At 31.3% G+C, this 24366-nt stretch overlaps 3 protein-coding genes across 8 annotated transcripts; all 3 read left to right on the forward strand.

The window, feature by feature from the left end:
• The first annotated feature begins 1458 nt into the window (after nucleotides 1-1458).
• On the forward strand, nucleotides 1459-4186 carry LOC106774604 (BTB/POZ domain-containing protein At1g55760). Its single transcript, XM_014661649.2, has 4 exons — nucleotides 1459-2137; nucleotides 2444-2589; nucleotides 2855-2973; nucleotides 3300-4186. Exons 1-4 carry the CDS (start codon nucleotides 2019-2021, stop codon nucleotides 3900-3902), a joined length of 987 nt encoding a protein of 328 aa, XP_014517135.1. The 5' UTR covers nucleotides 1459-2018; the 3' UTR covers nucleotides 3903-4186.
• Nucleotides 4187-5986: 1800 nt separating this feature from the next.
• On the forward strand, nucleotides 5987-11386 carry LOC106774625 (pentatricopeptide repeat-containing protein At5g04780, mitochondrial-like). Of its 6 annotated transcripts, none has more exons than XR_002669847.1 (5): nucleotides 5987-6072; nucleotides 7816-9998; nucleotides 10094-10251; nucleotides 10342-10419; nucleotides 10946-11386. XR_002669847.1 is itself a non-coding variant. In XM_022786748.1 (5 exons), exons 4-5 carry the CDS (start codon nucleotides 7921-7923, stop codon nucleotides 10098-10100), a joined length of 2085 nt encoding a protein of 694 aa, XP_022642469.1. In that variant the 5' UTR covers nucleotides 6019-6072; nucleotides 7425-7496; nucleotides 7625-7687; nucleotides 7816-7920; the 3' UTR covers nucleotides 10101-10306. The 6 variants fall into 6 exon arrangements, 3 of the variants coding, with proteins under 3 accessions (XP_022642468.1, XP_022642469.1, XP_022642470.1); XR_002669846.1 differs by having other exon boundaries at nucleotides 10348-10419; XM_022786748.1 differs by lacking the exons at nucleotides 10342-10419; nucleotides 10946-11386 and adding exons at nucleotides 7425-7496; nucleotides 7625-7687 and having other exon boundaries at nucleotides 6019-6072; nucleotides 10094-10306.
• Nucleotides 11387-18525: 7139 nt separating this feature from the next.
• Nucleotides 18526-20121, forward strand: LOC106775300 (RNA-binding protein pno1). The gene is made up of 2 exons (XM_014662411.2): nucleotides 18526-18651; nucleotides 19216-20121. Exon 2 carries the CDS (start codon nucleotides 19217-19219, stop codon nucleotides 19877-19879), a length of 663 nt encoding a protein of 220 aa, XP_014517897.1. The 5' UTR covers nucleotides 18526-18651; nucleotide 19216; the 3' UTR covers nucleotides 19880-20121.
• Nucleotides 20122-24366: the final 4245 nt, after the last annotated feature.

Genomic DNA, 24366 nt, shown 5'->3' on the forward strand with positions numbered 1-24366 from the left:
TAAAGGGTAATCATAATGCATCAAGTTAAATAGGAGGGAAGACAAAGCTAAAAGTTGCGTGACCAAATCATCACCATTATGGAAATGTTAAATAAACAAATAAAGGAATTTTGAACTTTTATGGATGTTAAGTGTGTTAACTAAGCAAGCAATTTTTATTCTTTATCAGCCTCAAAACTGAAAAGTTGGTTGAGTATAATCGATTATAATTCAAATTAACTTTTATTTGGATAAGTTTGATGAAAAGGGGTTCTAAGAATTAATTTCGTTTGAAAAAAAAAAAACAGATTTTGTATAAGGAAAAATGATATAGGTAAACAAAATCATAAACTACTTGTTTTAATTCACAAAAACAAGTTATTTTTACATATTTCCTTTTACAAATTTCAGCTGCAAATAGATTTTTTTTATGACAAAATAGTGCAAACCAGAAAAAAAAGAATATATATATATATATATATATATATATATATATTTTTTTTTTTTTTTTTTTTTTCCAAACATGATCAACATATAATCAAATTTATATATTTTTTAATGTGATGTCCCCAATGAAAGGTAGAAAACAGCCATTTACTGAAAATTTATAGGAATAAGAAATCTTTACCTATTCATTTAGTTACAACTTTCTCTTCACACAAACATATTTGAAAATTTGTTAAACTCTTAATTATCAATGCCAAAACAGTATTTGAATGAAGATTTAGTCAGACTTAGTGCACCTAATTCCATATCTTTTTCTTCTCCCCTGAAGTTTAAGAGGTACACCAAAAATTCAAATTTGGTTGAACTACAGTTACATTAGGTTCCTGTTGCATCCACCAAGGTCAACTTGCAAGTGAGTCACAGGTCTACTTGCAGCAGCAGAAAAAAGGGTATGGGAAGAAGTGAAAAAAATTGGATTTTTCAGTGGATTCATTACTGCAGAGTCTGGCCCATTTCAGAAGAAATTTCTGCAATTTGCAATTTGCAATTTGCAAGTGAAGGGGAACTGAGATCAACCAATCATCTAAACTGATGCAAGACACTGTTGAAATGATGAAATGAAGCATGCCACAACATTGGTTATATCAGCATCAGAGTCACACAAAATTAAATATCACAAGACCAAAGGTTGCACCTCAGGACACGTGGAGAGAGAGAGAGAGAGAGAGAGAGAGAGTCAATAGGTTGATTCAGACATCAAACTATGCTTTGGGGGATAAGTACACTGTTTTGAATATCTCTTCATTGATTTTTGCATTATTGAGTATGTTATCAAAGGTTTCAAAGTTCAAAGACACTTTTACTGATAACATTAACTGCAATGAAAGAAACATACAAGTTACACTTAGATTTCTAAGTTTAACAATATTATAATTAGTGAAGTTTAATAATGCAAGAGATGAAGTGTTATTTGTGAGGAAAGTATGTTGCATCCACAATCCAAGAATGTGGTTTTGAGAAATTGGTGAGATTTGGAAGGAATAGATACTTTGCTTCAAAGCATAAAAAAATAAAAAATTCTTTTCCCCTTAAAGCAGTCTCATAAATGATCCAACCAAAGGGTCATCCTGAATCAACACAAAATCCAACACGTATACCTTCTTCATCCCCAATGATATAAGCAATATAGTGTTAAGACTTATACACATTTATCAGCATAGGCCATCACCATCCCATACCAATAAAAGTACAAATCACTCTCTCTCTTTTGTTTCTTTTAATCTCCAAAAAAATAGGGTAAAAGCAACACCAAAATCCTTGCGTGTCCGAAACCTCTGAAAGAAATTGCAACCTAATCAAAGACAGAGTGAATGTTGTTGAACACTTTCTGAAATTTTGGGGGAGTTTGAAATAAATAAAAGAAGAAAAACAGAGTGGGGGGAAACAGAGTGAGGAAACAGAGGATATTCATATGAAGAGTGAAGTGAGCTGGAGAAGAAAGAGTCAACCTGGGAAAGCCGGGAGAGTTTTTGCTGGAGGGAATTTTGGATTGCATCCATGAAATCACCACGGCACTTGCTTTTGCTGATAGGATGAGCGATTCTGCATACAGAGTCGAAACCACACCACGCCTTGCTCAATGGAGAATCGAAAACTTGGCTTCTTGCACTTACCGAAAATCCGATCCTTTCAAGATCGGAAAGTGGAACTGGTATTTTTCTATCTGTCTGTGTGTTTATTTGTCCGTTTCTTAATAAAAGAAAGTGATCATGTTTCATTTAAAGAACAGAAGACTCACAAGTGGGGTTGTGTTGTTTGATCAGCAGATTATGCAACACCCCACGTGGTTTAATTGGTTTTGGTGTGTGATGAAGTGTTTGGTACCTCAGAAAGTTTGGTTTTTGCGCTGAAATTTGAAGACCCTTGTTTTAGATTTTGTGTTGTTGATTTGTTGTCAGATTGGAACAAAGAGTGTAGTTTTGATTTTTGTATATATGTTTTCTGGTTTGAAATGAAGGCATTTGTCTGTGGAGAAGAACAGGGTTTTGTTTGTTAAATTGTTTCCAGAAATATCGAATCTTACAAGAGACAACCCTCCAATTGCATCTTTCATCATTCGGGTTGTAAGTTCTGTTGGAGATCGCAGGGCCATCATACACCCAGGTCTTGTTTCTTTTTACCTTTTCTCTCTTTTTTGTTGGTTCATTTTACTTTTTCTTCTGAATAGAGAATAATCAATAATCTTAGATTCTGCGTTTATTACTATGATGTTGTCGTACTTTGTCCAAATTGCATGATAATTGCAAATAGAAGACAATATGGCTTATCTTATGCCACTTTATTTGCTTTTTTACAATATCTCAAAACTGTTTTCTTTCTCATGTTGACTGAGTACATGCATAAATCTTCTCTTTTTTATGTGTTGCAGAAATAAAGGACAAAGTTCTAAAGAACAACGAGGATTTTGTTTGGGCAATTGAGGTTCCACTAACTGGGAAATTCATTATTGACGTTGAGTTTCTAGATTTGAAGACTGCATCACCAAGCGTATGTTCTAAATACACATTTCTTTATATATGGTTGTTTCTTTAGTGTTTATTGCAAATGATGATTATTTCAAGGCTTTGTAATCCAGTCATAATCATGAGCACTTAACTAAATCCTTTATCTGGCATTATGGAAGATCATCAATAATAAGCATGAAAGATTGGTGATAATGGATTAGTACCTACAAAGTAGAGTTTAATTATTATGCACTATAGTATAAACATTTTATACTTCGAATTCAAGCAATAAAAAATCAATAAGAAATCTTTTTACACTGATCATGCATATACCTTATCTTAAACTTAGAATGTTATTTCTGAATGCAGAGTGGAGAACCTTGTTCCATTTGGGCAGAAGGATTTACTCAGCAAAGATCAAATGCAAATGCCATAGAGTGTCTTGGTAGAATGCTAACAGAAGGAATCCACACTGACATCACCATCAATGTTTCTGATGGAAGTATTGGAGCTCATAGAGCTGTTCTTGCTGCAAGATCACCCGTATTCCGCAGCATGTTTTCACACAATCTTCAAGAGAAAGAGTTGTCAACCATAAACATCTCAGATATGTCACTTGATTCATGCCAGACTTTTCTCAATTATCTCTATGGAATCATCAAACATGAAGAGTTTCTGATGCATAGGCTGGCCCTTCTTCGTGCAGCTGACAAGTATGACATATCTGATCTAAGAGATGCATGCCATGAGAGTCTTCTTGAAGACATTGACACAAAAAATGTACTTGAGAGGCTCCAAAATGCTTCTCTATATCAGTTGATGAAACTGAAGATGACTTGTATTCGGTATCTTGTGAAGTTTGGCAAAATATATGAAATCCGTGATGATTTCAACACCTTTTTGCATAATGCAGATAGGGATCTGATTGCTGAAGTCTTCCATGAAGTTCTTGATGCTTGGAAAGGATTTTGAAGATATCGCAACTTCAGACAAGTATAGGAAGACATGGTGTTACTTAACATACTCAAGAAATAGGTTGTTGTTTCAATTTGTTGTGCAGGATTTGTTTTCATGAACCTAATTCTTTCACTCAGATGGATTACTTCTACGATTTTATGTACATTCTCATGTTGTGGTCTTCAAACGTAAACCACAAGTCATTATTGTTTACAGAAAATGTAAATCATATGAAAGGAAAAAAACATATGTTCATAAACGCAAATGGATCTGAATTGTGACGATACTTGATTGCTGCATTCTGTTTTCTTGGTTTAAAGAATTTTACATTTTATAATTTACATATCATATTGTATTTTTAACTTGCTAGGGCCAAATAGTCAGTGTATTTAATATTCAGGTAGAGAAATCTTGAGATTTCTGTGAAAAGAATAAGAAAAAAAAGTTGAAATATGATTACCAAGTCACATCAGTATGATACTTCAGATTTTTATCAGACAGAAGTGGTTGATATGCTATGGACTGAGCTCATATTATTCAGTTCCAAAGCAGCATAGCACTCCTTCCACTTGTCTTATCATAGTTGTCAGATAAGACCAAACATCCATACTAGCTTCTCAATGAACATGAAAAAACATGGCTGAGACGTAAAACCAAACATTTAACAAAAGGGTAATGATACATGGTCAATATTTTTTGACAATATTTAAACATCATCCGTGTCATTCTCTAATTGGTCCAAATGACACAATGACACCACCATGGATCAATCATACAATGACACGTATGATGATATTAAAATATTGTAAAAAAAATGTTATCTAAATATCTTTATCCTTAACAAAACTCTATGTTTCACGTGAGTAGTCATGTAACACAAATCAAAAGGGTTTCCTAGTGGTTTATTTTCTTAACTTGATGCATTATTTATTTATATATATTCTCCACTTCTTGTGAATTGTACATTAAAGGGAATATTGAAATGATGATACCTTGACTCTCTTTTACAGGCACTTTAATATCAAAGAAAGGTCACTTCATAGCCAAGCTAAGAAAAACGACTCCATTGTCTCCCAATAATAAAACACCTATAATGGCTAAGAAGAAAGATACTCTTTTCCATTCAAAAGTGTATTTTGTTCTGCCATCAAAACGACATGGAAACTGCAAATATGGACCACCAAGTTTTGCATACATAACATGCAACACAAAGAAACACAGCTTCCTTTGAGCTCCACCCAACTTTAACTTAGCATCAAAACCAAAACCATTCAGCTAACACAGAAAACTAAAACCAAAATTCATTCAGTGTTCTTAATTGACAAGAAGGTGAAACAATACACAACACAAAAAGTTGATGAAGTACTCACCTCTTAGCCAAAATTCTTGAAGAGGGTGATCAATATCAATCTAAGTATTCTTGCCAAAAGTTTCAACTTTGAAGAGAAAAGTGAGGAACAATGAAGTTAATAGCAAGTGCATCATGCTTTATGGTAGACATTTTGGCAAGAATATGGAATATTACGAGGATCTTCTGTTTCTGGCTGAAACTGTAATGTCATGTGGCCCTATAAGTGGGTAATTTTGTTTTCATTATGAATACGTAATTTTTGATGGTGACACAAGACTTTTGTTCTCTCTTGGCTTTTTCACCCACTTATTGTAGTTTCTGTTAACATAATAGTAAATTTTTCTGATAATCTTTTCTGACCAATTTTCGTACTTGATTTATGCGACTAGTATTTAAGATATTTATATTTTTGTGAGATAAAAAAAAAGTCTTTTTTTTGTTTGATATTTTATAAGATAATAAGAAAATTAATATGTTAATATAATTTTAAGAATGAATTTAACTAATGGAAAAATGGTTTAAACTTCATTAAATTCCAAAAGTTTATTTCAAAATTTCAAAAAAAATACTCGAAGTTTATTTTAAACTTAAATAAATAAACGTGCTTAAATACTTTTTTTTAATATATTTTATAAATAAATAATTTAAAAAATATATAATTTTAATAAATTTAATTTATTTTTATTATTCCTCAATTATTTTAATCTTTTTCTCTTCTCTTCTAAATTCTACGTCTAATCCTTGCATCATGACTCTCACAGCACCGCCGCAACTGTACTTCGGTCCCGCCGCACTTGGACCTTACCCTATATGGTTGCCAAGAATCAGATTCCGGTTTGCTTTGCTTAACTTTCTTCTCTGTTTTCATTTTCATTACTTTTATCACTTTTATTTGTACCGATTCTTCATTTTGCGGCGTTGCTTCTAGTTAGGTATTTTTTTTGTTTGATATTTTCTTTTTCAATATACCAAATGAAAATTTTTCAAGATTTCAAGCAGTAGATTTTTAATTGGGTATTGTATTGCTCTTCTATTTTGCTTCTAGAAGATGTCAATGCTCACTGAGTAGAAACCAATTCAGACCTCGAATCATTCAGAAACTTCTTCACCTGACAATATGCTTGTTATTTGCCCCTTTTGCTTCTTATGTTTCTAACTTGCTTTTGGAAAAGTCGTTGTCAATATTTACGTAAATTAGAGTGTTGGAATCCTTTGGAGTGGACTTGTTATGGTTAATCTTTTAGTCATGGCCTTCTCAAAAGACTCTATCCTAATTGGAGTTTTGCACCCTTAAAATCTGCTCTTATCATATATATCATGCCTCACAAAATGTTATATTTTTGTGCAGCTTGGATAGTAAATTCTTAGTGAACAATCTGTAACAATTCATAATTTATAGATAGATGATGCTAACTAATATCTTAAACTTGGTTGAAAATTATATATATTATAATTCGACTTGAGGATGTAAATCTACTACTAAATATAAGTAGTAGTAGATTTTGTTTAGAAATATAGGTAGTAATAGAGGAATTTTGAATCTTATCCCTGTTCCTCACAATTTTGTCATTCTGCTTTTATCATGCAAAAATTACTATTTCTCACCAAGGAAGAAAGGATGTGTATGGATCAACCATCGTTTAAAGACAATTTTAGAGTTATTATTGGAGGTGGAAAATGCAAGTGTTAGTATAAGAATTATTTCAAAACAAAATGTATTTTAATAATTAAAATTTTACTTGAGACATAATTTGATATTTATTTAAAAATGTTTAATTGCACTCTGGGAGCAATAGAGTGGTTTAAGTTTTTTAAATTTCAATTATGAGTTACATTTGCAATTGAAGCAATTAATTATTCTTCATCTCATTCTAAAGTATATTAATAACATGCTAGTTGAAATATCCATTTTATAAAAGATAATTTTAAATACTTAAAAAGGGTGCTTTTAGGAGTAAAAAAATAATTATCTCATGAAGATATTTAAGAAAATATTTTTTTTAGAAAAAGTATCATTTTTTAGAAAAAAATTATTCCATGGAGTCCCTTCTTTCTTTCAGAAAAATTCTACCACTTTAATAAATCTTTGTATTAGTTTTCTTTAACATTGTGGTGCAAACAAATGCTTCAAACTCGTTGCCATCCTAATCCCTAAGTTTTCTCTTGCTCCCCATGGTTCGCCTCAGACACAGGCATTTCTTGGTTTCCTTTCTACTTTTATTAGCCTATCAGGAGCTTCCTCCACGCTGAATGATAAGGTCAAGTTCTGTTTTCGTGGCAAATTCATGTTTTGATAAATTAGTTCTGAATTTGTTTCTCAATATACACCTTCTAAATTTGAACAAAATCCTTTCTTACTCGCATATTAACTACTATACACTTGCAGTTTTAGGGAAAGAGGTCTGTGCTGATACTGTTGCAGGAAATCCAATGTCAATAGATATCTCTGGTAGATGAAAGAAATGCATTACAATAGGCAGTACAAACCTGATTTCATCCTTGAAGTTTATCATGTTTAATCACCTCAACAAATTTATTGTGTTAGAGTTCTTCACAATTATAAATCTATAAATGCAGGGGAGATGGTGGTTGGACCAGCTAGAGGAATTATCTTTGAAGAAACTGGTAAGGAGTTATCCAAAACTAGCTGCTGGTGGGAGAGGCTGAGGTTGCCAAACCAGAATGAAGGTCAAGCAAATGCTTCACCAAGCCATAGATCTGTTGTACTCTAATGGACCAACTTCTGTTGATGATTACACTCGTCTTGTGCTTCATTGTGCTCGAGCCAATGACTTCATTCAAGCAAAGCGACTGCAGTCTCACATGGAACTTCACCTTTTTCAACCCAAAGACTCCTTCATCCACAACCAACTCATCCATTTGTATGTCAAATTGGGCAAGCTCGCAGATGCTCAAAACGTGTTTGATAACATGACTAAGAGAGATGTTTATTCTTGGAATGCCTTGCTTTCTGCTTATGCTAAGATGGGCATGGTTGAGAATTTAAATGTTGTCTTTGATCGAATGCCTTATCGCAATTCTATTTCATATAACAAATTAATTGCATATTTTGCTAGTAATGGACATTCAGGCAAAGCATTAGAAGTTCTTATGAGAATGCAGGAAGAGGGGTTTCAGCCTACCCATCACTCCTATGTGAAGGCATTGCAAGCATGTTCTCAGCTTTTGGATTTGAGGCATGGGAAACAAATTCATGGGAAGATTGTTGTTACTGATTTGGAAGGAAATACTTTTGTAAGGAATGCTGTGACTGATATGTATGCCAGATGTGGTGATATAGATAGGGCACGGTGGTTGTTTGATCGAATGATTAATAAAAATGTTGTTTCATGGAATTTGATGATCTCTCGGTATGTAAAATTGGGAAAACCTGATGAGTGCATACATTTGTTTGATGAAATGCAGTTGTCAGCTTTGAAACCTGACGTAGTTACAGTTTCAAATGTTCTCAACGCTTACTTTCAATGTGGACGTGTAGAAGATGCGAGAAATATATTTAGCAAATTACCGAAAAAAGATGAAATTTGTTGGACAACCATGATAGTTGGTTATACTCAAAATGGAAGAGAGGAGGATGCTTTGATGTTGTTTGGGGACATGCTAAGTAGAAATGTTAAACTTGACTGTTACACCATTTCTAGTGTGATTTGCTCCTGTGCTAAACTAGCTTCTTTGTACCATGGTCAAGTTGTCCATGGAAAAGTAATTTTAGTGGGCGTTGAGAATGACATGCTTGTATCAAGTGCTCTTGTTGATATGTACTCCAAATGTGGAATCACTTTGGATGCCTGGGTCGTTTTTGAAACTATGCCTATTAGGAATGTGATCACTTGGAATGCCATGATTCTGGGTTATGCACAAAATGGACAGGTTCCCGAGGCCTTGGCTTTGTATGAAAGAATGCAACAAGAAAATTTCAAACCTGATAATATTACTTTTGTGGCTGTCTTATCTGCTTGTATCAATGCTGATATGGTAAAAGAAGGACAGAAATATTTTAATTCTATTAGTGCACAAGGAATGACACCCACATTGGATCACTATGCATGTATGGTTACTCTCCTTGGTAGGTCAGGTAGAATTGATAAAGCAGTGGATCTAATTCAAGGTATGCCTCACGAACCAAGTTGCCGTATTTGGTCCACCTTACTATCTGTTTGTACCAAAGCTGACCTAAAGAGTGCAGAGTTGGCAGCTAATCATCTCTTTAAATTGGATCCACATAATGCTGGACCTTACATAATGCTTTCCAACTTGTATGCTGCATGCGGGAGATGGAAAGATGTAGCTGTTGTAAGATCTCTCATGAAGGAAAAGAGTGCAAAGAAGCTTGCGGCCTACAGTTGGGTTGAGGTTGGGAATGAAGTCCACAGATTTGTTTCAGAAGATCACTCTCATCCAGAAGTGGGAAAAATCTATGGAGAGTTGAAGAGATTGATCTCAATATTGCAACAAATTGGTTATAATCCTGATATAAACATTGTCCTACACAATGTGGGAGAGGACGAAAAATTTAGATCCATTTCCTACCATAGTGAGAAACTTGCCCTTGCATTTGCTTTAATTAGAAAGCCCAATGGGATTGCACCAATACGGATCATAAAGAACATACGTGTCTGTGATGACTGCCATGTATTTATGAAGTTTGCATCAGTTACTATAAGGCGTCCAATCGTTATGAGAGATTCAAACAGGTTTCATCATTTCTTTGATGGGAAGTGTTCTTGCAAGGACAATTGGTAAAGTCTCAATCAGATGGTTAACTGCTTTACTTTAACTGTTTCTAAAAGGAAGGGTGCTAGTAATGTAATATGCACTTTATCCATTCTAAAAGGTTATGAAACAGGGGAGAAAGCTATTATACGGTTCAAGACTTCCTAGTATTAAAGCAGGTGTGTTGCAAAAGAATACTAGGTGAGAAGTACAAGAGTACCTCAATGAAAATTCCGTGGCAGCAATGCAATTTAAGATGTTTTGGACTATATGAGACAAGTACGCTCTTAATTCATTGATCAATACTTGACATTGAATGAGCTGGTTTGAGATTTGAATGGAAGTGTTGAAAAATATTCTCACAAAAAGTTGCAGGGAAATTGGGGCTAAATATTGTTTGTGACTTATGCTATTCAATATTTTGGTAGATGCAATTTATACCTTCAGGTAAATTTGAATTATGATTGTACATATTTCAAAAGCTTTTTACATTTTTTACCAATATAGAAAACAAGTTCTAATGTTGTATAACATCTTATATTATTGACAGGAAACACTTCGGGTTCCATCACCTTCAATTTTTCTAACAGTTGTTTGTTTCTTAGTAGCTCAGTTTTAATTGCAACTGCACCTCATTGACGACAATACATGTTTGTTTTCATTTTTTATATTTAATAACTGAACATTGATCAACTAATCATATAATAATATTACATGGTATTGGTAGTAGTGTTTACAGAATATTGTCATGTCGTTAATGTACATGCATGGATGTTGGTTCTCTATATCATTGAGTGTATGAAGTTTGTAGAAGATCCACAACTTTTGAAAGAATTCTGAATTGATTTTTGTGTGCATGCGAGGGAAACTATAAATAAATTACTATTCTGGGTGCATTTTGCAGTGTTATTTATTTCCATTGCCTCTTTACAATGGTAAATATGAAAGGATAATTTGGTGATAATTTTGTCAGGGATGAACATAACAGTTAGCACCACCTGAATGCGATTGGATCTTAAATCTTAAGTTGTCATCTCTATTATCAATGCATGAATTCATTGATACGCCTGCATTCGTAATCTCCACCAAGGGTTCTATGCATTTGACTTTTGCGATAGGCCCTGTCCCTGTCAACTAAGATGTGGTCCAGGAAGCTCTTTTAGGGGTAAGTACTGTTTAAATTGGTTTCAATTTTGAGTATCATTCTTATATAATTATTGCTTCATTATTCTTGTGAAAGTTAAAATGCATGCTGTGGTCTAGCATGATTATATGATAAGGTTCAAGACCCAATGAAGCCATAGTAAATCAAAATTAGTTTTATAAGAAATTTTATCTTACACCAAATAAATAATCTCATGATTGTCATGTTAATAAATAATTTTTATATAAATTATATTGTAGTGATTTATTATTGCTGTAATTCAGCAACTGGATTTATGTTAATGAATTTCTTTGAGGATTTTCTAGATGCTTCAGGTTTATCTAGTTTTACATATAATTCAATGGATCCTATTCCTATCATGAATGCGTTGGTCTTGCTTCAACATTTGATTATGTAATTGAAGTTATATGGTACTCTAGTCCATTCTATATGAGACCAATTGACTTGTTATTAAAAATTTGTAGAGAACATTTTCTTAGTCAAACTATGGGGTTAACCCAAATAATTCACAAAATATATCCTGCTAGTCATATGGTTATATATGTCAAAATCACAATCACGTTTGATCAAAGACTTTTGAAGATTTTCTTCTTTGTCAAATCGATGGTTGCTATATTGGAGGATTTTTTTAAGAGGTGGAGAAAGTGAAGAAGTGGTACTTTTGATTTTGCTCAGCTATATTTGTTACTATTGATTATTTTATATAGAAGCTTTAAGCATGCTACTTTTGGTTAACTTCCATTGAACAAATTAGATTTGGGACCCAATGCCAACATTATTACCTGTTTGTGTTTAATAACTGTATCCTTTATTGCTTCCCTTGCCGTGCACTGTAATTAATCTATTAGTTTACTATGCTCTTCTAGATATCTCAACATAAACCCAGATATATCTGTTTAATTTTATAGTATTCTTGTGTTAAGAATTACCGTGAAGTGTGTAACATTCTAAATTTTTTCACACATAATATATTTCATAAACAATATTTAAACACAAAAAAATGTATCTTTATTAAAGTTATCCAAAATATAATTGTATTTAATACAAGGTTTTTACACTCTTAGCAAAGTACATATATTTATTTTAATTAGAAGTTATGCATGACTAAATTTTCGATACTATTCTGCCGCGTTTTCCTCACCTTACAGATCTATAATCACATTCTCATCTGTTTCTGTATAACACGTTATAATATCATCGCACAATACAAACAAGCATAAGTGAGTCAGTATGCAAAAGATCACTATTAAAGCAAGGTTAAACTCATTCGGAGGTTCTTATTTTGGTGTTTTTGTTCCAATTACGTCCTGTCTTTAATTTTTTTACCAATTAAGTCCCTTAGATTGAAAAATTGAAAGGAATTAACTTCTGCCGTTAAATCAAGTTAACGGAGTTAACTTCTCGCTTATTTGTGATGGTGAGGTGAAGAAATATAAATACATGGCGTCCAAAGAATTTTTGAGGTGACTTTTATTATGCACATGGTTTTTATTAGTGAACTTAAATAAAAAATTAAAAAATTGGAGTTTTTGTTATCCATTTTAAAAGCTTCCATCAGATTTGCAAAGATGGTTTAGGGTTCGTTGTTTTTCAACATTGGGATTAGGAGTATAGATATCCATCCAAGCTTTCTTGAGAGGGGTATAACGATGAGGTGGAACATTCACTTTGCGGAACTGAATCTGTCCATCACGCATCTCATGAGGCTTCAACGCCTCAAACTTTGGCTTCGGTGGCAAAACTTTGGCTTCTGATGCCACAGTCTCAATTTCCATGTTAGAAGTTGTCTGATTCGACATCATTCTGCACCTGTTCAAAAAGCAACCCATAATAAGTTGATTTAAAACATACAAAAGACAAACAATTGACAATTTCTCCACTTCTATTTACGAGCAGCATAATTATCAATCACAGATAGTTCTCAATAACTGATATTTCTTAGTATAAAATAGTATCTGCAGGCAACTTCACACAGCTATGATGAGCAGAGAATTCCGAAAGAGAACAAAAGTTCAGAGTTTGGAAGAAAATATAACTGATCAGGTAACCTCCTTATCAACTGATTTGCAAAGATGGTTCAAGGGTTCGCTGTTCTTCAACATTGCGATTCAGATTTCTCGTACAATTCTAATCCCAATTCTATTTAAAATAACCATAATTTTAAAATGGGTAACAAAAACCCCAATTTTTTTATTTTTTTGTTTAAGTTTACTAATAAAAGCCATGTGCATAATAAAAGTCACCCCAAAGGTTCTTTGGACGTCACGTATTCATATTTCTCCACCTTACTCTCACAGGTAAACTGGAAGTTAATTCCATTAACTTGATTTAACGGTAAGAGTTAATTTCTTTCAATTTTTCAATCTTAAGGACTTAATTGGTAAAAAATTAAAGGTTGAGACGTAATTGAGACAAAAACAGTAAAACAGAGACCTCCGAATGAGTTTAACTATAAAACAAACATAAGGTTATTATTATACAATATTCATTTATAATAAAAATTATCTCATCATACTAAATTCGATCATCCGGATGAAATATTGTGGAGGCCTCCAATCTTCTTACATAGTTATTGTCAATGCAATGCATCATGTCATCCATAAAATTATCTTGTCAACACCTATGTCTAAAATTGACAAATAATAAAGTAGTTATCAGTTTTCTTAAAAATGCGAAATGAATTCCTCCAAACATAAACTTCAAATTAAAATATGAACTGTCAAAGTAAATTAATATGTTTTGGAAATTATGTATAAAAATTTCAAGTTGATCCAACTGTTAAATAGGTGAAAATTAAGATTTTACAAAAAAACTCTTAAATAAAAATAAAATGGTTATCGATTTATTCAAAATTAAAGGATTAATTTCTCTAAGTACATATTTCAAATTAAAAATTTGAGCCGTCAAGGTGAAATAATGTCTTTAAAATCATGTTAAATTTTCATCTTAATCTAATAATAAATAAAGTAAAAATTGAGATTTTACTTAGATAATTTAAAAAATAGAAAATAATGAAAAATAGTAAAAAGATTAAAACCCTCACAAATATACATGATAACTATCTTATTAAAAGTGAACATGCTCATATCTTATATATTCATATTTATGATCTTAAAATATACAATTGTCATGAAAAAGAATAGAGGTAGTAACTCCTATCTCTTTTCTAATTCTAAAAATTTTCTTGGCTAGAATCTCTTCTCTTGTTGTAACGAAAAAAAAAAACTATAATTTTATTCACAAGCATAGTTACCATCTAAGTTAACACATTTTTTTTTCTTTTATTACCACTTTTCTTTTATATAAAATCATTCATCACATTTCTACTAATAAAAGATTATTACTTCTAATAATAATAATAGATAACTATTCCTATTTATTAAGATAAATATATCTTACAACGTGCAGACACTGGAAGTGACTTTTTTAACCAGTGTTTAGCTGATGTAGATATATGTACATAAACAGCTTTCTTTTCTCAGCTAATATCGCAAGAATGAATATTTTGGATACTTGAATGTTAAAAATTAGTAGTTTATTATTGATTCAGAAAAGATAATTTGAAAACCTTCGCCATCTACCACACTACATAATTTTGTAATTATATTATTTAGAACCAATCAAATATATACACGTTACGAAATTCAGTGGAAGAAGGAAAGATATGAAACTAGATCATCTGGCGCAATTAAGGGTTTTAAATTGAATATGAAATAAGAGATGTTCTCTCTGTCTCTCTCTTCACTACTCGGCTTCTTCCTTGTCATAGTTAAGGTTTCTCTTTGTATAAGTAGTAGGCAATATTAATAAGTTAACCATATTATAGTGTATTTAAGGATGTCGATGATGCTAATTCCAGACAAACAAGACCAACCCACAAAGCATAAAGTATAGCTTTTTGATGTAATAATGCTTGCATTTCATGACAATAATAATTGAAAATAGGGAGCTAAAAGAGTATAATTTACGAAAATGGTATCAAATGCTTTTTAAATTATATAGATGCGTAAGCTTTAAAAAAATTGCTCGTGTATTATACTTGCATGCCTTCTGCTTTTGTCTTATAATAAATAGAAAAGTAAAAGTGCTAGGTTTTGTCTTTTAATAAAAATGAAGAGGCGTGTTTGACAAAAATTAATTGAAGTACTTTTTTAATAACTTTGTAATTTAATAGACACTTTCCTTTCCACTCTCTTTTAGTATTAGATATATTTTTGATACATAATATACTAATAATAAATAAATATAGGGAAAACAAGTTATTGATTTAAGAACTGATTCATATTGTTTATTACTTTGTAATACTTTATATTTTAATATATCAAAATTTATTTAAAATATTTTAATTTTAAAAAATATTTGTATTACCAAACTAATAAATTTTAAACAATTAGTCACAATATTTTAATTTAGAAAAATATTTGATTTGAAGAATTGTAATTTCCAAAGTAATTACTTCTTTTGGAAAAATAACAGCCTCAAGAGCTAAAATTTCAAAATATATATATATAAAAAAAATCTAGCAATACATGATGTATATATATAAATAGAAGTTATATGCTTTGAAGTACAAATTCTTTTAATAAAATCTACAACATTTTTCAGTAAAGTTTTAACATATTTGTTTTAAATAAAAATTATATTACACTATATTGATTGGTGGAATATTAGTGAGGCGGTGTACCTTAATCATATTTATGTGATTTATAGGAGCAGATAAGAATTTATGTACATTAGAGCAGTTTTAGATTTTTTAGAACGGTTTGATCTTCTATTAGGAAAACTAATATTTGTTTTATTTTGTGCAAATAATATAAATTTATGTTTGATCATGTCGTGAGAATTATGTTTGAGTTGATAGGTGATTATTTGAGATGATTATTTAGTAATAGTCGTGGTTTGATGTGTGAAATTAGATTATTGTTGAATGGTTGATGTGAATGATTGTGTATTGATACTTGTATGATCATTTGAATGCTGCTATTTTGGAGTATAAATTGTATAAAACTAATGTGGTATTGGGAAGCAAAAATTAGGCTGAGTTATAGTTAATAAAAAAAATTATTGAGTTGGTAAATAGTCAATAAGTTGAGTTTTTGGTTAATTTTTAGGGGTTTTAATAGTTTAAAATTTAAAGGAGTAGGTATGTGTTAAAACTGAAGATTTGAGGTTTGTTTATGAGTCAATTGTGACTTCTTTAGATCTTTAGTTTGCTAAATTATGATTTCAAAAGTTACCTTATCATTCTATAGGGTCAAGTTCACTGTAATATTATTATTAAAATTTGTGTCGGAAATTTGTTGATAAAAATAAGATATTGAATATAAATTAGGTCAAGTGTTGGGGGAGCCACTTGCCAGAACAATTTTTTGACTAATTTTATAGTTTTATCTTTTTCTACAAAGTCAGCACACTTAAAGGTAGCATGCAAATTTTAATACATTATAAAAAAAAACTAATATAGTAAAATATTAAAAGAATTGTCATTTATCTTACATAAGCATATAGGCGGACCTGTCAGATGTAAAGTGTTTTCCCATTAAAATTGAAATATATAACATCTTATAAAACAATGACTTGGATATTATTTATTTTTAGCATTAATATCATCGTGGTGGAGCATGTGGTGTGACATCGTCAACAGAAAAATAAAAAGTATGTCCAAGATTACACCTGTAGATTTTGCTTTGCATTCCAACATTATGTGAAGTGAAAAAGAATCTCTCTTATCATCTTTTATAAAGTACAGATTCTTTATTATATTTTAACATATTTTAAAATATAAAAATCAATATATTTTAATTACCATAATAAATATTAAAAACTTATTTAACTATAGTTAATCCAATGAAGAGTGTTTTAACTTACAGCTTTTTTCTCAACCATGCAATGTGATCAATAAGATAAGATAAGCCTGATATACTTGATAATTATCGTAATATGCCGTGGGACACATTTTAACTACCAAACATTTTGTCAGATGTTAGTGTGCATTCCTCAGTTTATATCGTTTGGATCTTAAGGTTACAATAGTGACTTAAGCAGAAGGATTAATTAATTCAACATTTCTTACCTAAAACTTAATATATCTGCATAAATTATAAACCTGCCAATGATAAAGCATATATATGCGTCCTTGACAAAGATGGTTTGTACGGTAACTCGAGGCCTATTTAAGGGAAGAGAAAATTAAAAATAATCATCTCTTATTCACTTTCATCATCTGCATCATGAACTGGAAAAAAGCCTATATTGTTCTGATAGCCTTGGAGTTAACTTGTGTAGGAGCAAAGTATGGAGATTCCAAGAACAATCCCTTTCAAAGATTAAGTCCATCCATATTGCTTTTCTTCCTTGCTATGTTTTCTCATCTCCTTGCACTCAATGCTAACATGAACTTGCCAACTATCATCATAACTTTCCATCTATCAGGCTTAGTAGCTTCTGAGGCACTGCTTTGGATTCTCCTAGCTGAGTTCTTCCCCTACTATATCATCATCAACATACTTCTCTTCCTTTTAGCCTCCTTCTGCTTCTTCAACCACATAGCTAACATCACTCAGCTTCTATGTGAAAAAGTTTCAAATGCTGTTCAGATGCCGAATATGGAATCTGATGAATCCCAAGTGTAGCATTTGCAGCATAACCTCTCTTTGGTATCATGGATATATATATATATATAGGTTATATGGTTGTGTTTTCTGCTAATATATATGTTTTCTTTTCTATTAGAACATGTTCTGGATGAAATTATGACAAGTTTAGATATAAGATGCCTGCAGATGTTTTAGAATAAGAAATAGTTTCAATGATAGTCTAAAACGAAGCATATATCTAGGGTTCTGTGTATATATTATGTTCTTTCTTTCAATGAATAAACGAATTACCCTTGTTGATAAGTGATTTCATCAGTTTATCATTTACTTTCCATAGTTTAATAGTACTACTTATATTGATATTTTTATTAAAATTTATATTTATATTTTTTATTTAGGATAGATTAATTAGAAGGAAAATTTTAAATGAGGACTGACACAATTTATTTAAATACTTGACATATAATATGTTGTCATGAGATAAGATTTTTTTTTTAAAAATAAAAATAAAATAAAAACTGTAAAATAATATTATTTATAGTCCAACCTTAATTATTTAAATAACATTGAAAAAAATTAAATTAAAAAAATTGAAAAAACTAAAGCTAAATTGAATAAAAAATATTAAAACTACATTAAATAAATTTAATTAAAGTAATTAATATTTAAGTTTTATTTTTTCAACGGAATAAGAGTTACCATTTAAAACCATAAAGAAACATAACAGGTAAAAGACAAGAATGGCCTCCAACAAGTTTTAAAATACACATCGTTGTCCCTATAAAACCCTAAATACATTACTGCAAACCCTGAGAGATTGAAGCTACTGCATCAAACTTTCCACCCCGCCCCCGCCGTCAGTGCAGGTCGCTTCCACCACTGCCAGCTTCTCCGTCTCGACTGTCTCCCTCTTTTCAAGTATGTTTTTAGCTTTGTTTCACGTTGAGTATCGTATGTTGCTCTGTTCTAGTTTCTCCCTATTGACCTAATTAGATTTCATTGTCAAATTCTTCTGATCGTGAGCATGAAAAACAAAAACTAATCTTCACAAATCCATGCTTTAGTTGGAATCTCTGAATTAGATAACTCATGTGGAGGAATAGGTTTTAGTTATTCTATGATTCTCATAAAATTGTGAAGGATTTGAAAAGGAAGTGAAATTGAACGATATTAACGTGTGGCTCCTTCGTTAAGAGTGAGTGTCCTTTAGTATAAAGGAGAATAATCCAATCAGTTGATAAGGAGGTTTGGAGCACCTGATCAGTTATATTTTCTTGCAAACTCTGAACTTTTGTTTTGTTTCGGAATGCTCTGCTCATCATAGCTGCGTGAAGTTGCCTGCAGATGCTATTTGATACTAAGAAATATCAGCTATTCAGAACTATTTGTGATTGATAATTATGCTGCTCGTAAACAGAAGTGGAGAAATAGACAATTGTTTGTCTTTTTGTATGTTTTAAATCAACTTATTTTGGGTTGCAGAATGATGTCGAATCATACCGCTTCTACCATGGAAATTGAGACTGTGGCATCAGAAGCCAAAGTTTTGCCACCGAAGCCAAAGTTTGAGGCGTTGAAGCCTCATGAGATGTCTGATGGACAGATTCAGTTCCGCAAAGTGAATGTTCCACCTCATCGTTATACCCCTCTCAAGAAAGCTTGGATGGATATTTATACTCCCATTTTTGAACAGATGAAAATTGATGTGCGCATGAATTTGAAGGCTCGTAGAGTTGAGCTGAAGACAAGGGCCGACACACCTGATATTAGTAACCTGCAAAAATGTGCTGATTTTGTCCATGCTTTCATGCTGGGTTTTGATGTCATAGATGCCATCGCTCTTCTGCGTCTGGATGAGCTCTACGTTGAGTCTTTTGAGATCAAGGATGTTAAAACACTTAGAGGGGACCATTTGTCTCGTGCAATTGGAAGGTTATCTGGCAAAGGTGGTAAAACAAAGTTTGCAATTGAGAACGCGTCAAAGACAAGAATCGTGATTGCTGACACCAAAATTCACATATTGGGATCTTTTGCCAACATAAAGATTGCCAGGGATTCTCTTTGTAGCCTGATTCTCGGATCACCAGCAGGAAAGGTGTATTCAAAACTAAGAGCAGTTACTGCTAGATTGGCAGAAAGGTTTTGATCCTCTCTTATTCATGCCATTATAGGATTATTTTCTTGTTCCCTTAGATTCTTTTTTATAACCATCTAGTTTGTTGAGGATGATATTGTGAGGAGTTGCTTCATTCAGTTCAGCTATCCAAGTCCAAATCAATCATTGTTGTGAGTGTAAAGCATACTGTTTAAGTAAAGTTTTGTCCCTGATCATGAATACATTGGTACAAATTAGCGTTATTTATGAATGTTTACTGATCGATTGTTACAGAAAATCTTGTTAGTCTATGTGTGCCGAGTTCAATCTACAATAGGTGATAAGTCCTTTTAGTCTCTCTTTAAATTGACTCTGATGAGAGAAAATCTATAACAATCTGCCATAGGTTGTTTCATATTCGTTTTTCATGTGAATTACATAAACTAAAACACTAATTATTGATAATCAAAATTAAAACATGTTTTCTCTTTTCAGTTATAAAATATACAAAAACTAATGTGTGGGTGGGTGTATAAATGTCAATATGTATCAGTTATAAAAAACAAAAGGCCAAAATGACTAGAAGTTAGAGTTATCACAGGTTAAAGATTCAAAATGTTGGATAATTTTAAATGTCTTTATTGGAAAGTGAAATGGAAAATTAGTTGGTTAAAGATGAGAGATACCTATGGTTTATTAAAAATTTATATTTTAATCAGATCAATTATCATTTAAATTTCCCACTGCATAGGCATATATTGTGGCACGTATGTATATACTTAAAAATATAGATTGTGGTATAAAGCAGGTTATTTAGTGCTGAATAAAGTACAGTCATTCATTCCCAGCTCTTGGACTATTTAAGTTCGAATTTTACTTCCTCCACCTCACAATTTCTTCGCACATACCCTCAATTTTTCAAAATGATCACTATGTTTCAGAAGCTTTAAGCTTTCCAACAATTTGGGAATATAATTTTCTGAATAAGATTGTTTGAAAAAAAATTGGGAACCGTGTTTCTGAAACGCATTAAAGGCATTACAGAACATGTTCTCTGAAATAAGATTTCCAAAATAAACTTTTCAGAATGTATATAATATCTTCTGGAAGGAAAATGATATTTGAAAAATATGTTTTGGCAATAGACACTGAACACGTGTCTAAATGTTATTGGTGCATGTGAAAAATCATTTTTAAATAATTACATGAGGTAACAATGAAAGAATTCGGGCATATTCAAAATTGGAGTTCATTTTCAAATTTTCTGATTTAGAACTTTTGAGAGAGAAGCTCTGAGAACCACCCACCAGTGCTGTCGTCGGAGTGTTGTCTTCCCTCCACTCAGCCACCCAATATTGTCACAGTGTCGGCGTTCGAAGGCAAAACCTAGACGTTGTCGTGTTCTCTCTTCCCAACCACCGTGCTGCCACTGTAGTGTTGGCGTTCGAAGGCAAAATCTTGACGTCTTCTTTGATTCTCCCAACCACCCATAACGCACATCCATAATGTTCAGGAACTTCCAAGTCAGGATATGTTTCAATCTCAACTCACCCAATCAGAATTCATGTCTTTATTGACTTCTGGAGAATATATCGTTGATAACGTTGATGTCTCACCAATTACTTATACACACCTTTAACTCATGCACTTTTCGAATAAACAATTTTTTGGGTATGTATGTTGTTCAATATATATTGCAGGGGCTGACTGATGGGGAATGTGTTACAGGGGTATATGCCGCGGTTGGTCAGAGAACCGCGGCATATTCCCCTGTTATTAAATTTTTTTTCCTGAGGTAGAGTCAAAGGTGATGGTTGACTAGGGTATATGCCGCGGTTAAGTGGGGAACCGTGACATAATGTGCGCTGTATAATCCCTATTTTTTACTAGTGACATCCATCTCGTCTTTAGAAATGGATAGAGTTATTATTTGAGAGTTATGAATAGTTTACATAGATACTTATATTTATCTCATTTGGTATATTAAAAGATACCTAAATATCTATGTACTCTTTTTTTGTACAAATTCTTTTTTTTTGTACGAACACTCTAAATCCTTACTAATTTATATGGTTTTTGTTGATTTAAAAAAAAAATCATCATAAGTATCCAAAACAGTGGACCTACATAAAAATTTTCATGGTCAAGCATAGAACAGAGAAACCCAAACACAAACAATGAACAAATCAAGACAATATGGAATCAAAACAAGACATAATCATACAAATCATCAAGACAGTGAATGAAAAATAATGAACAACTCAGAAATGCAACATAAAAACACGAATCAAATGAAGTAGATAATGAATCAAGATAGAGACGCGAATCAACAACACAAAACTGAAACTCAGAACACTCAATAAAATACCATAAATAAATATAAATATTTGAAAATATAAAAATAAAAATAAAAGGTATTTTCATTTTATCCTGGTCTTACATCCACCCATCTCGCCTTTTAAAATTGATAAAGTTATTCTTTAAGAGTTATGAATCTTATATTTATCTCATTTGGTATATTAAAAGAATACTTAAATCTATGTATTCTTTTTTGTACGGACTATTTTCTGTACGGATTAGAACACTCTACATCCTTTTTAATTTATATAACTTTTGTTGATTTAAAAAACAAACTAACTTACCCTTCACAAAAGTGTAGGTGACTTTCATGAAATCATTAGAAGTATCCAAAACATCTAACCTACATAAAAATTTTCAGAAAAGGCTTTTATCATCCAACAAAATACCATAAATAAATATTAATATTTGAAAATATAAAAATAAAAAAAAATTATTTTATCCAGGTCTTACATCCACTCATCTCGCCTTTTAAAATTGATAGAGTTATTCTTTGAAAGTTATATATGAATCGTTTATGTCGATACTTATATTAAAAAGATACCTAAAGATCTATGTATTTTTTTATACTGACTCTATTTTTTACAGATTAGAACACTCTAAATCTTTTTAATTTATATAATTTTTGTTGATTTAAAAAACATTAAATGAACTATCTTACCTTCACAAAAGTGCATATGAGTCTCATGAAAATGATCAGAAGTATCCAAAACACCGAACCTACATAAAAAATTTTCGGGAAAAGGTATACATAATATTATTAATGCCTTTATTATTAGCTTGCAAAGAACAACCGATAAACAAGTAATTATTTTAGACAAATAAAACCTACCCGCAATCATTAAACTGAAAGGCTAATTGATTTGGACAAAAGAAGGATTGAGATGAATGTTGTTAAGGCTTATAGAATATCACAACCCCATACATGAAAATATGTATGAATGAGTTAGCACATGGTAAGTCTTTAGAGTTAAACATAATTTAATATATAAATGCAATATATGAGAAAAGACTTATGGAATGCCGTTTGATTGCTGTCCAACTTATTTACAAAAACAAATAACAAATAAGCCAGAATAACATGACTTTGATTATATAATTTAAAAATAACATTTGTCCTAACAGTCATATGTCAATTAAGAATACTAAGTTCTTGTTCGAAAATTTTCTTCTAGTGCGAATGTCCCACACATAACTAGATATTCCTGTATTGAAAATAATATAAAGTAAAGTTTGTGAGAATTAGTGTATGATCTAATTTATGTGATAGATTAAAAAAATTTACTTATAAATTTACTTTCAATTATCTCTAAATCCACTCAAATAACAAAAAAAAATTATATTTAAATCTTTTCAAATCTACTTAATTACTCTCTCCTAAATCCTTTCAAATAAACAAGATATGAGTGATTTACGCGGTTGGAAAATCATCTTTAAAAAACCGTTCTAAAACAAACCAAACTTAGTCACGCACAAGACCGTAAATAAAGTTGGATGATATTTAATTTACAATATATAAAATTGAAACAAAAATACTGGAATAAACCTCAGTCCCTGCCACAATGGCATTGTAGAAAGGATAGGCTATGCATGACGTGATTTTTTGTGATAAATGCAACTTTATATTCACATGAGAAGTAATGTAACTTGAGAAGTAAATTTAGTCATATTACTCTGCATTTCTATTTAATTACTTTGTGTGTCACTAGTCTCAACTTTTCTATCCTCATCAATGCTATATATCTCATTAATGTTATATATCTCATTAAGTGACTTACCTAGAATATATGTGCAATGAAAATCCAACACTCGAATGCTATATGTAAAAAGATCTGCATTATTTTTCGTTACCATTATTTTGTGGATTAGAATTTAAAAGTGTTACGTGATAGCGAATTTCATGAAACAAAAAGTATTTATTTTGTAATGTAAGTAGTAAATTTAAATTAAAATGGTTAAATTAAAATTAAAATTAAAAAATTAAACAAGTTGTAAATAAGAACAACTTAATCATTGTAACATGTTCAATTCTTTTAAAAAATTATTTTTTCATATGATTTAGAAAATGTTAAGCAATTACCCGTTTCATAGAATAAGTAAATATTTCTTTAATAATTATTATTCTCATTAATAAAAATATGTAATATACGTATATCCATCTGTCTATTTATGGATGCATA

This window comes from Vigna radiata, chromosome 10 (genome assembly GCF_000741045.1).
Source record: "Vigna radiata var. radiata cultivar VC1973A chromosome 10, Vradiata_ver6, whole genome shotgun sequence".
Classification (NCBI taxonomy): Eukaryota; Viridiplantae; Streptophyta; class Magnoliopsida; order Fabales; family Fabaceae; genus Vigna; species Vigna radiata.

Excerpts from the sequence above, each read along its gene's own strand:
- LOC106774604 (XM_014661649.2), top strand. The coding sequence starts at position 2,019 with ATGAGCGATTCTGCATACAGAGTCGAAACCACACCACGCCTTGCTCAA. Across the intron at positions 2,590-2,854 it reads CAGGGCCATCATACACCCAG|AAATAAAGGACAAAGTTCTA; the intron begins GTCTTGTTTCTT and ends TATGTGTTGCAG. Across the intron at positions 2,974-3,299 it reads TGAAGACTGCATCACCAAGC|AGTGGAGAACCTTGTTCCAT; the intron begins GTATGTTCTAAA and ends TTCTGAATGCAG.
- LOC106774625 (XM_022786747.1), top strand. The coding sequence starts at position 7,921 with ATGAAGGTCAAGCAAATGCTTCACCAAGCCATAGATCTGTTGTACTCT.
- LOC106775300 (XM_014662411.2), top strand. The coding sequence starts at position 19,217 with ATGATGTCGAATCATACCGCTTCTACCATGGAAATTGAGACTGTGGCA.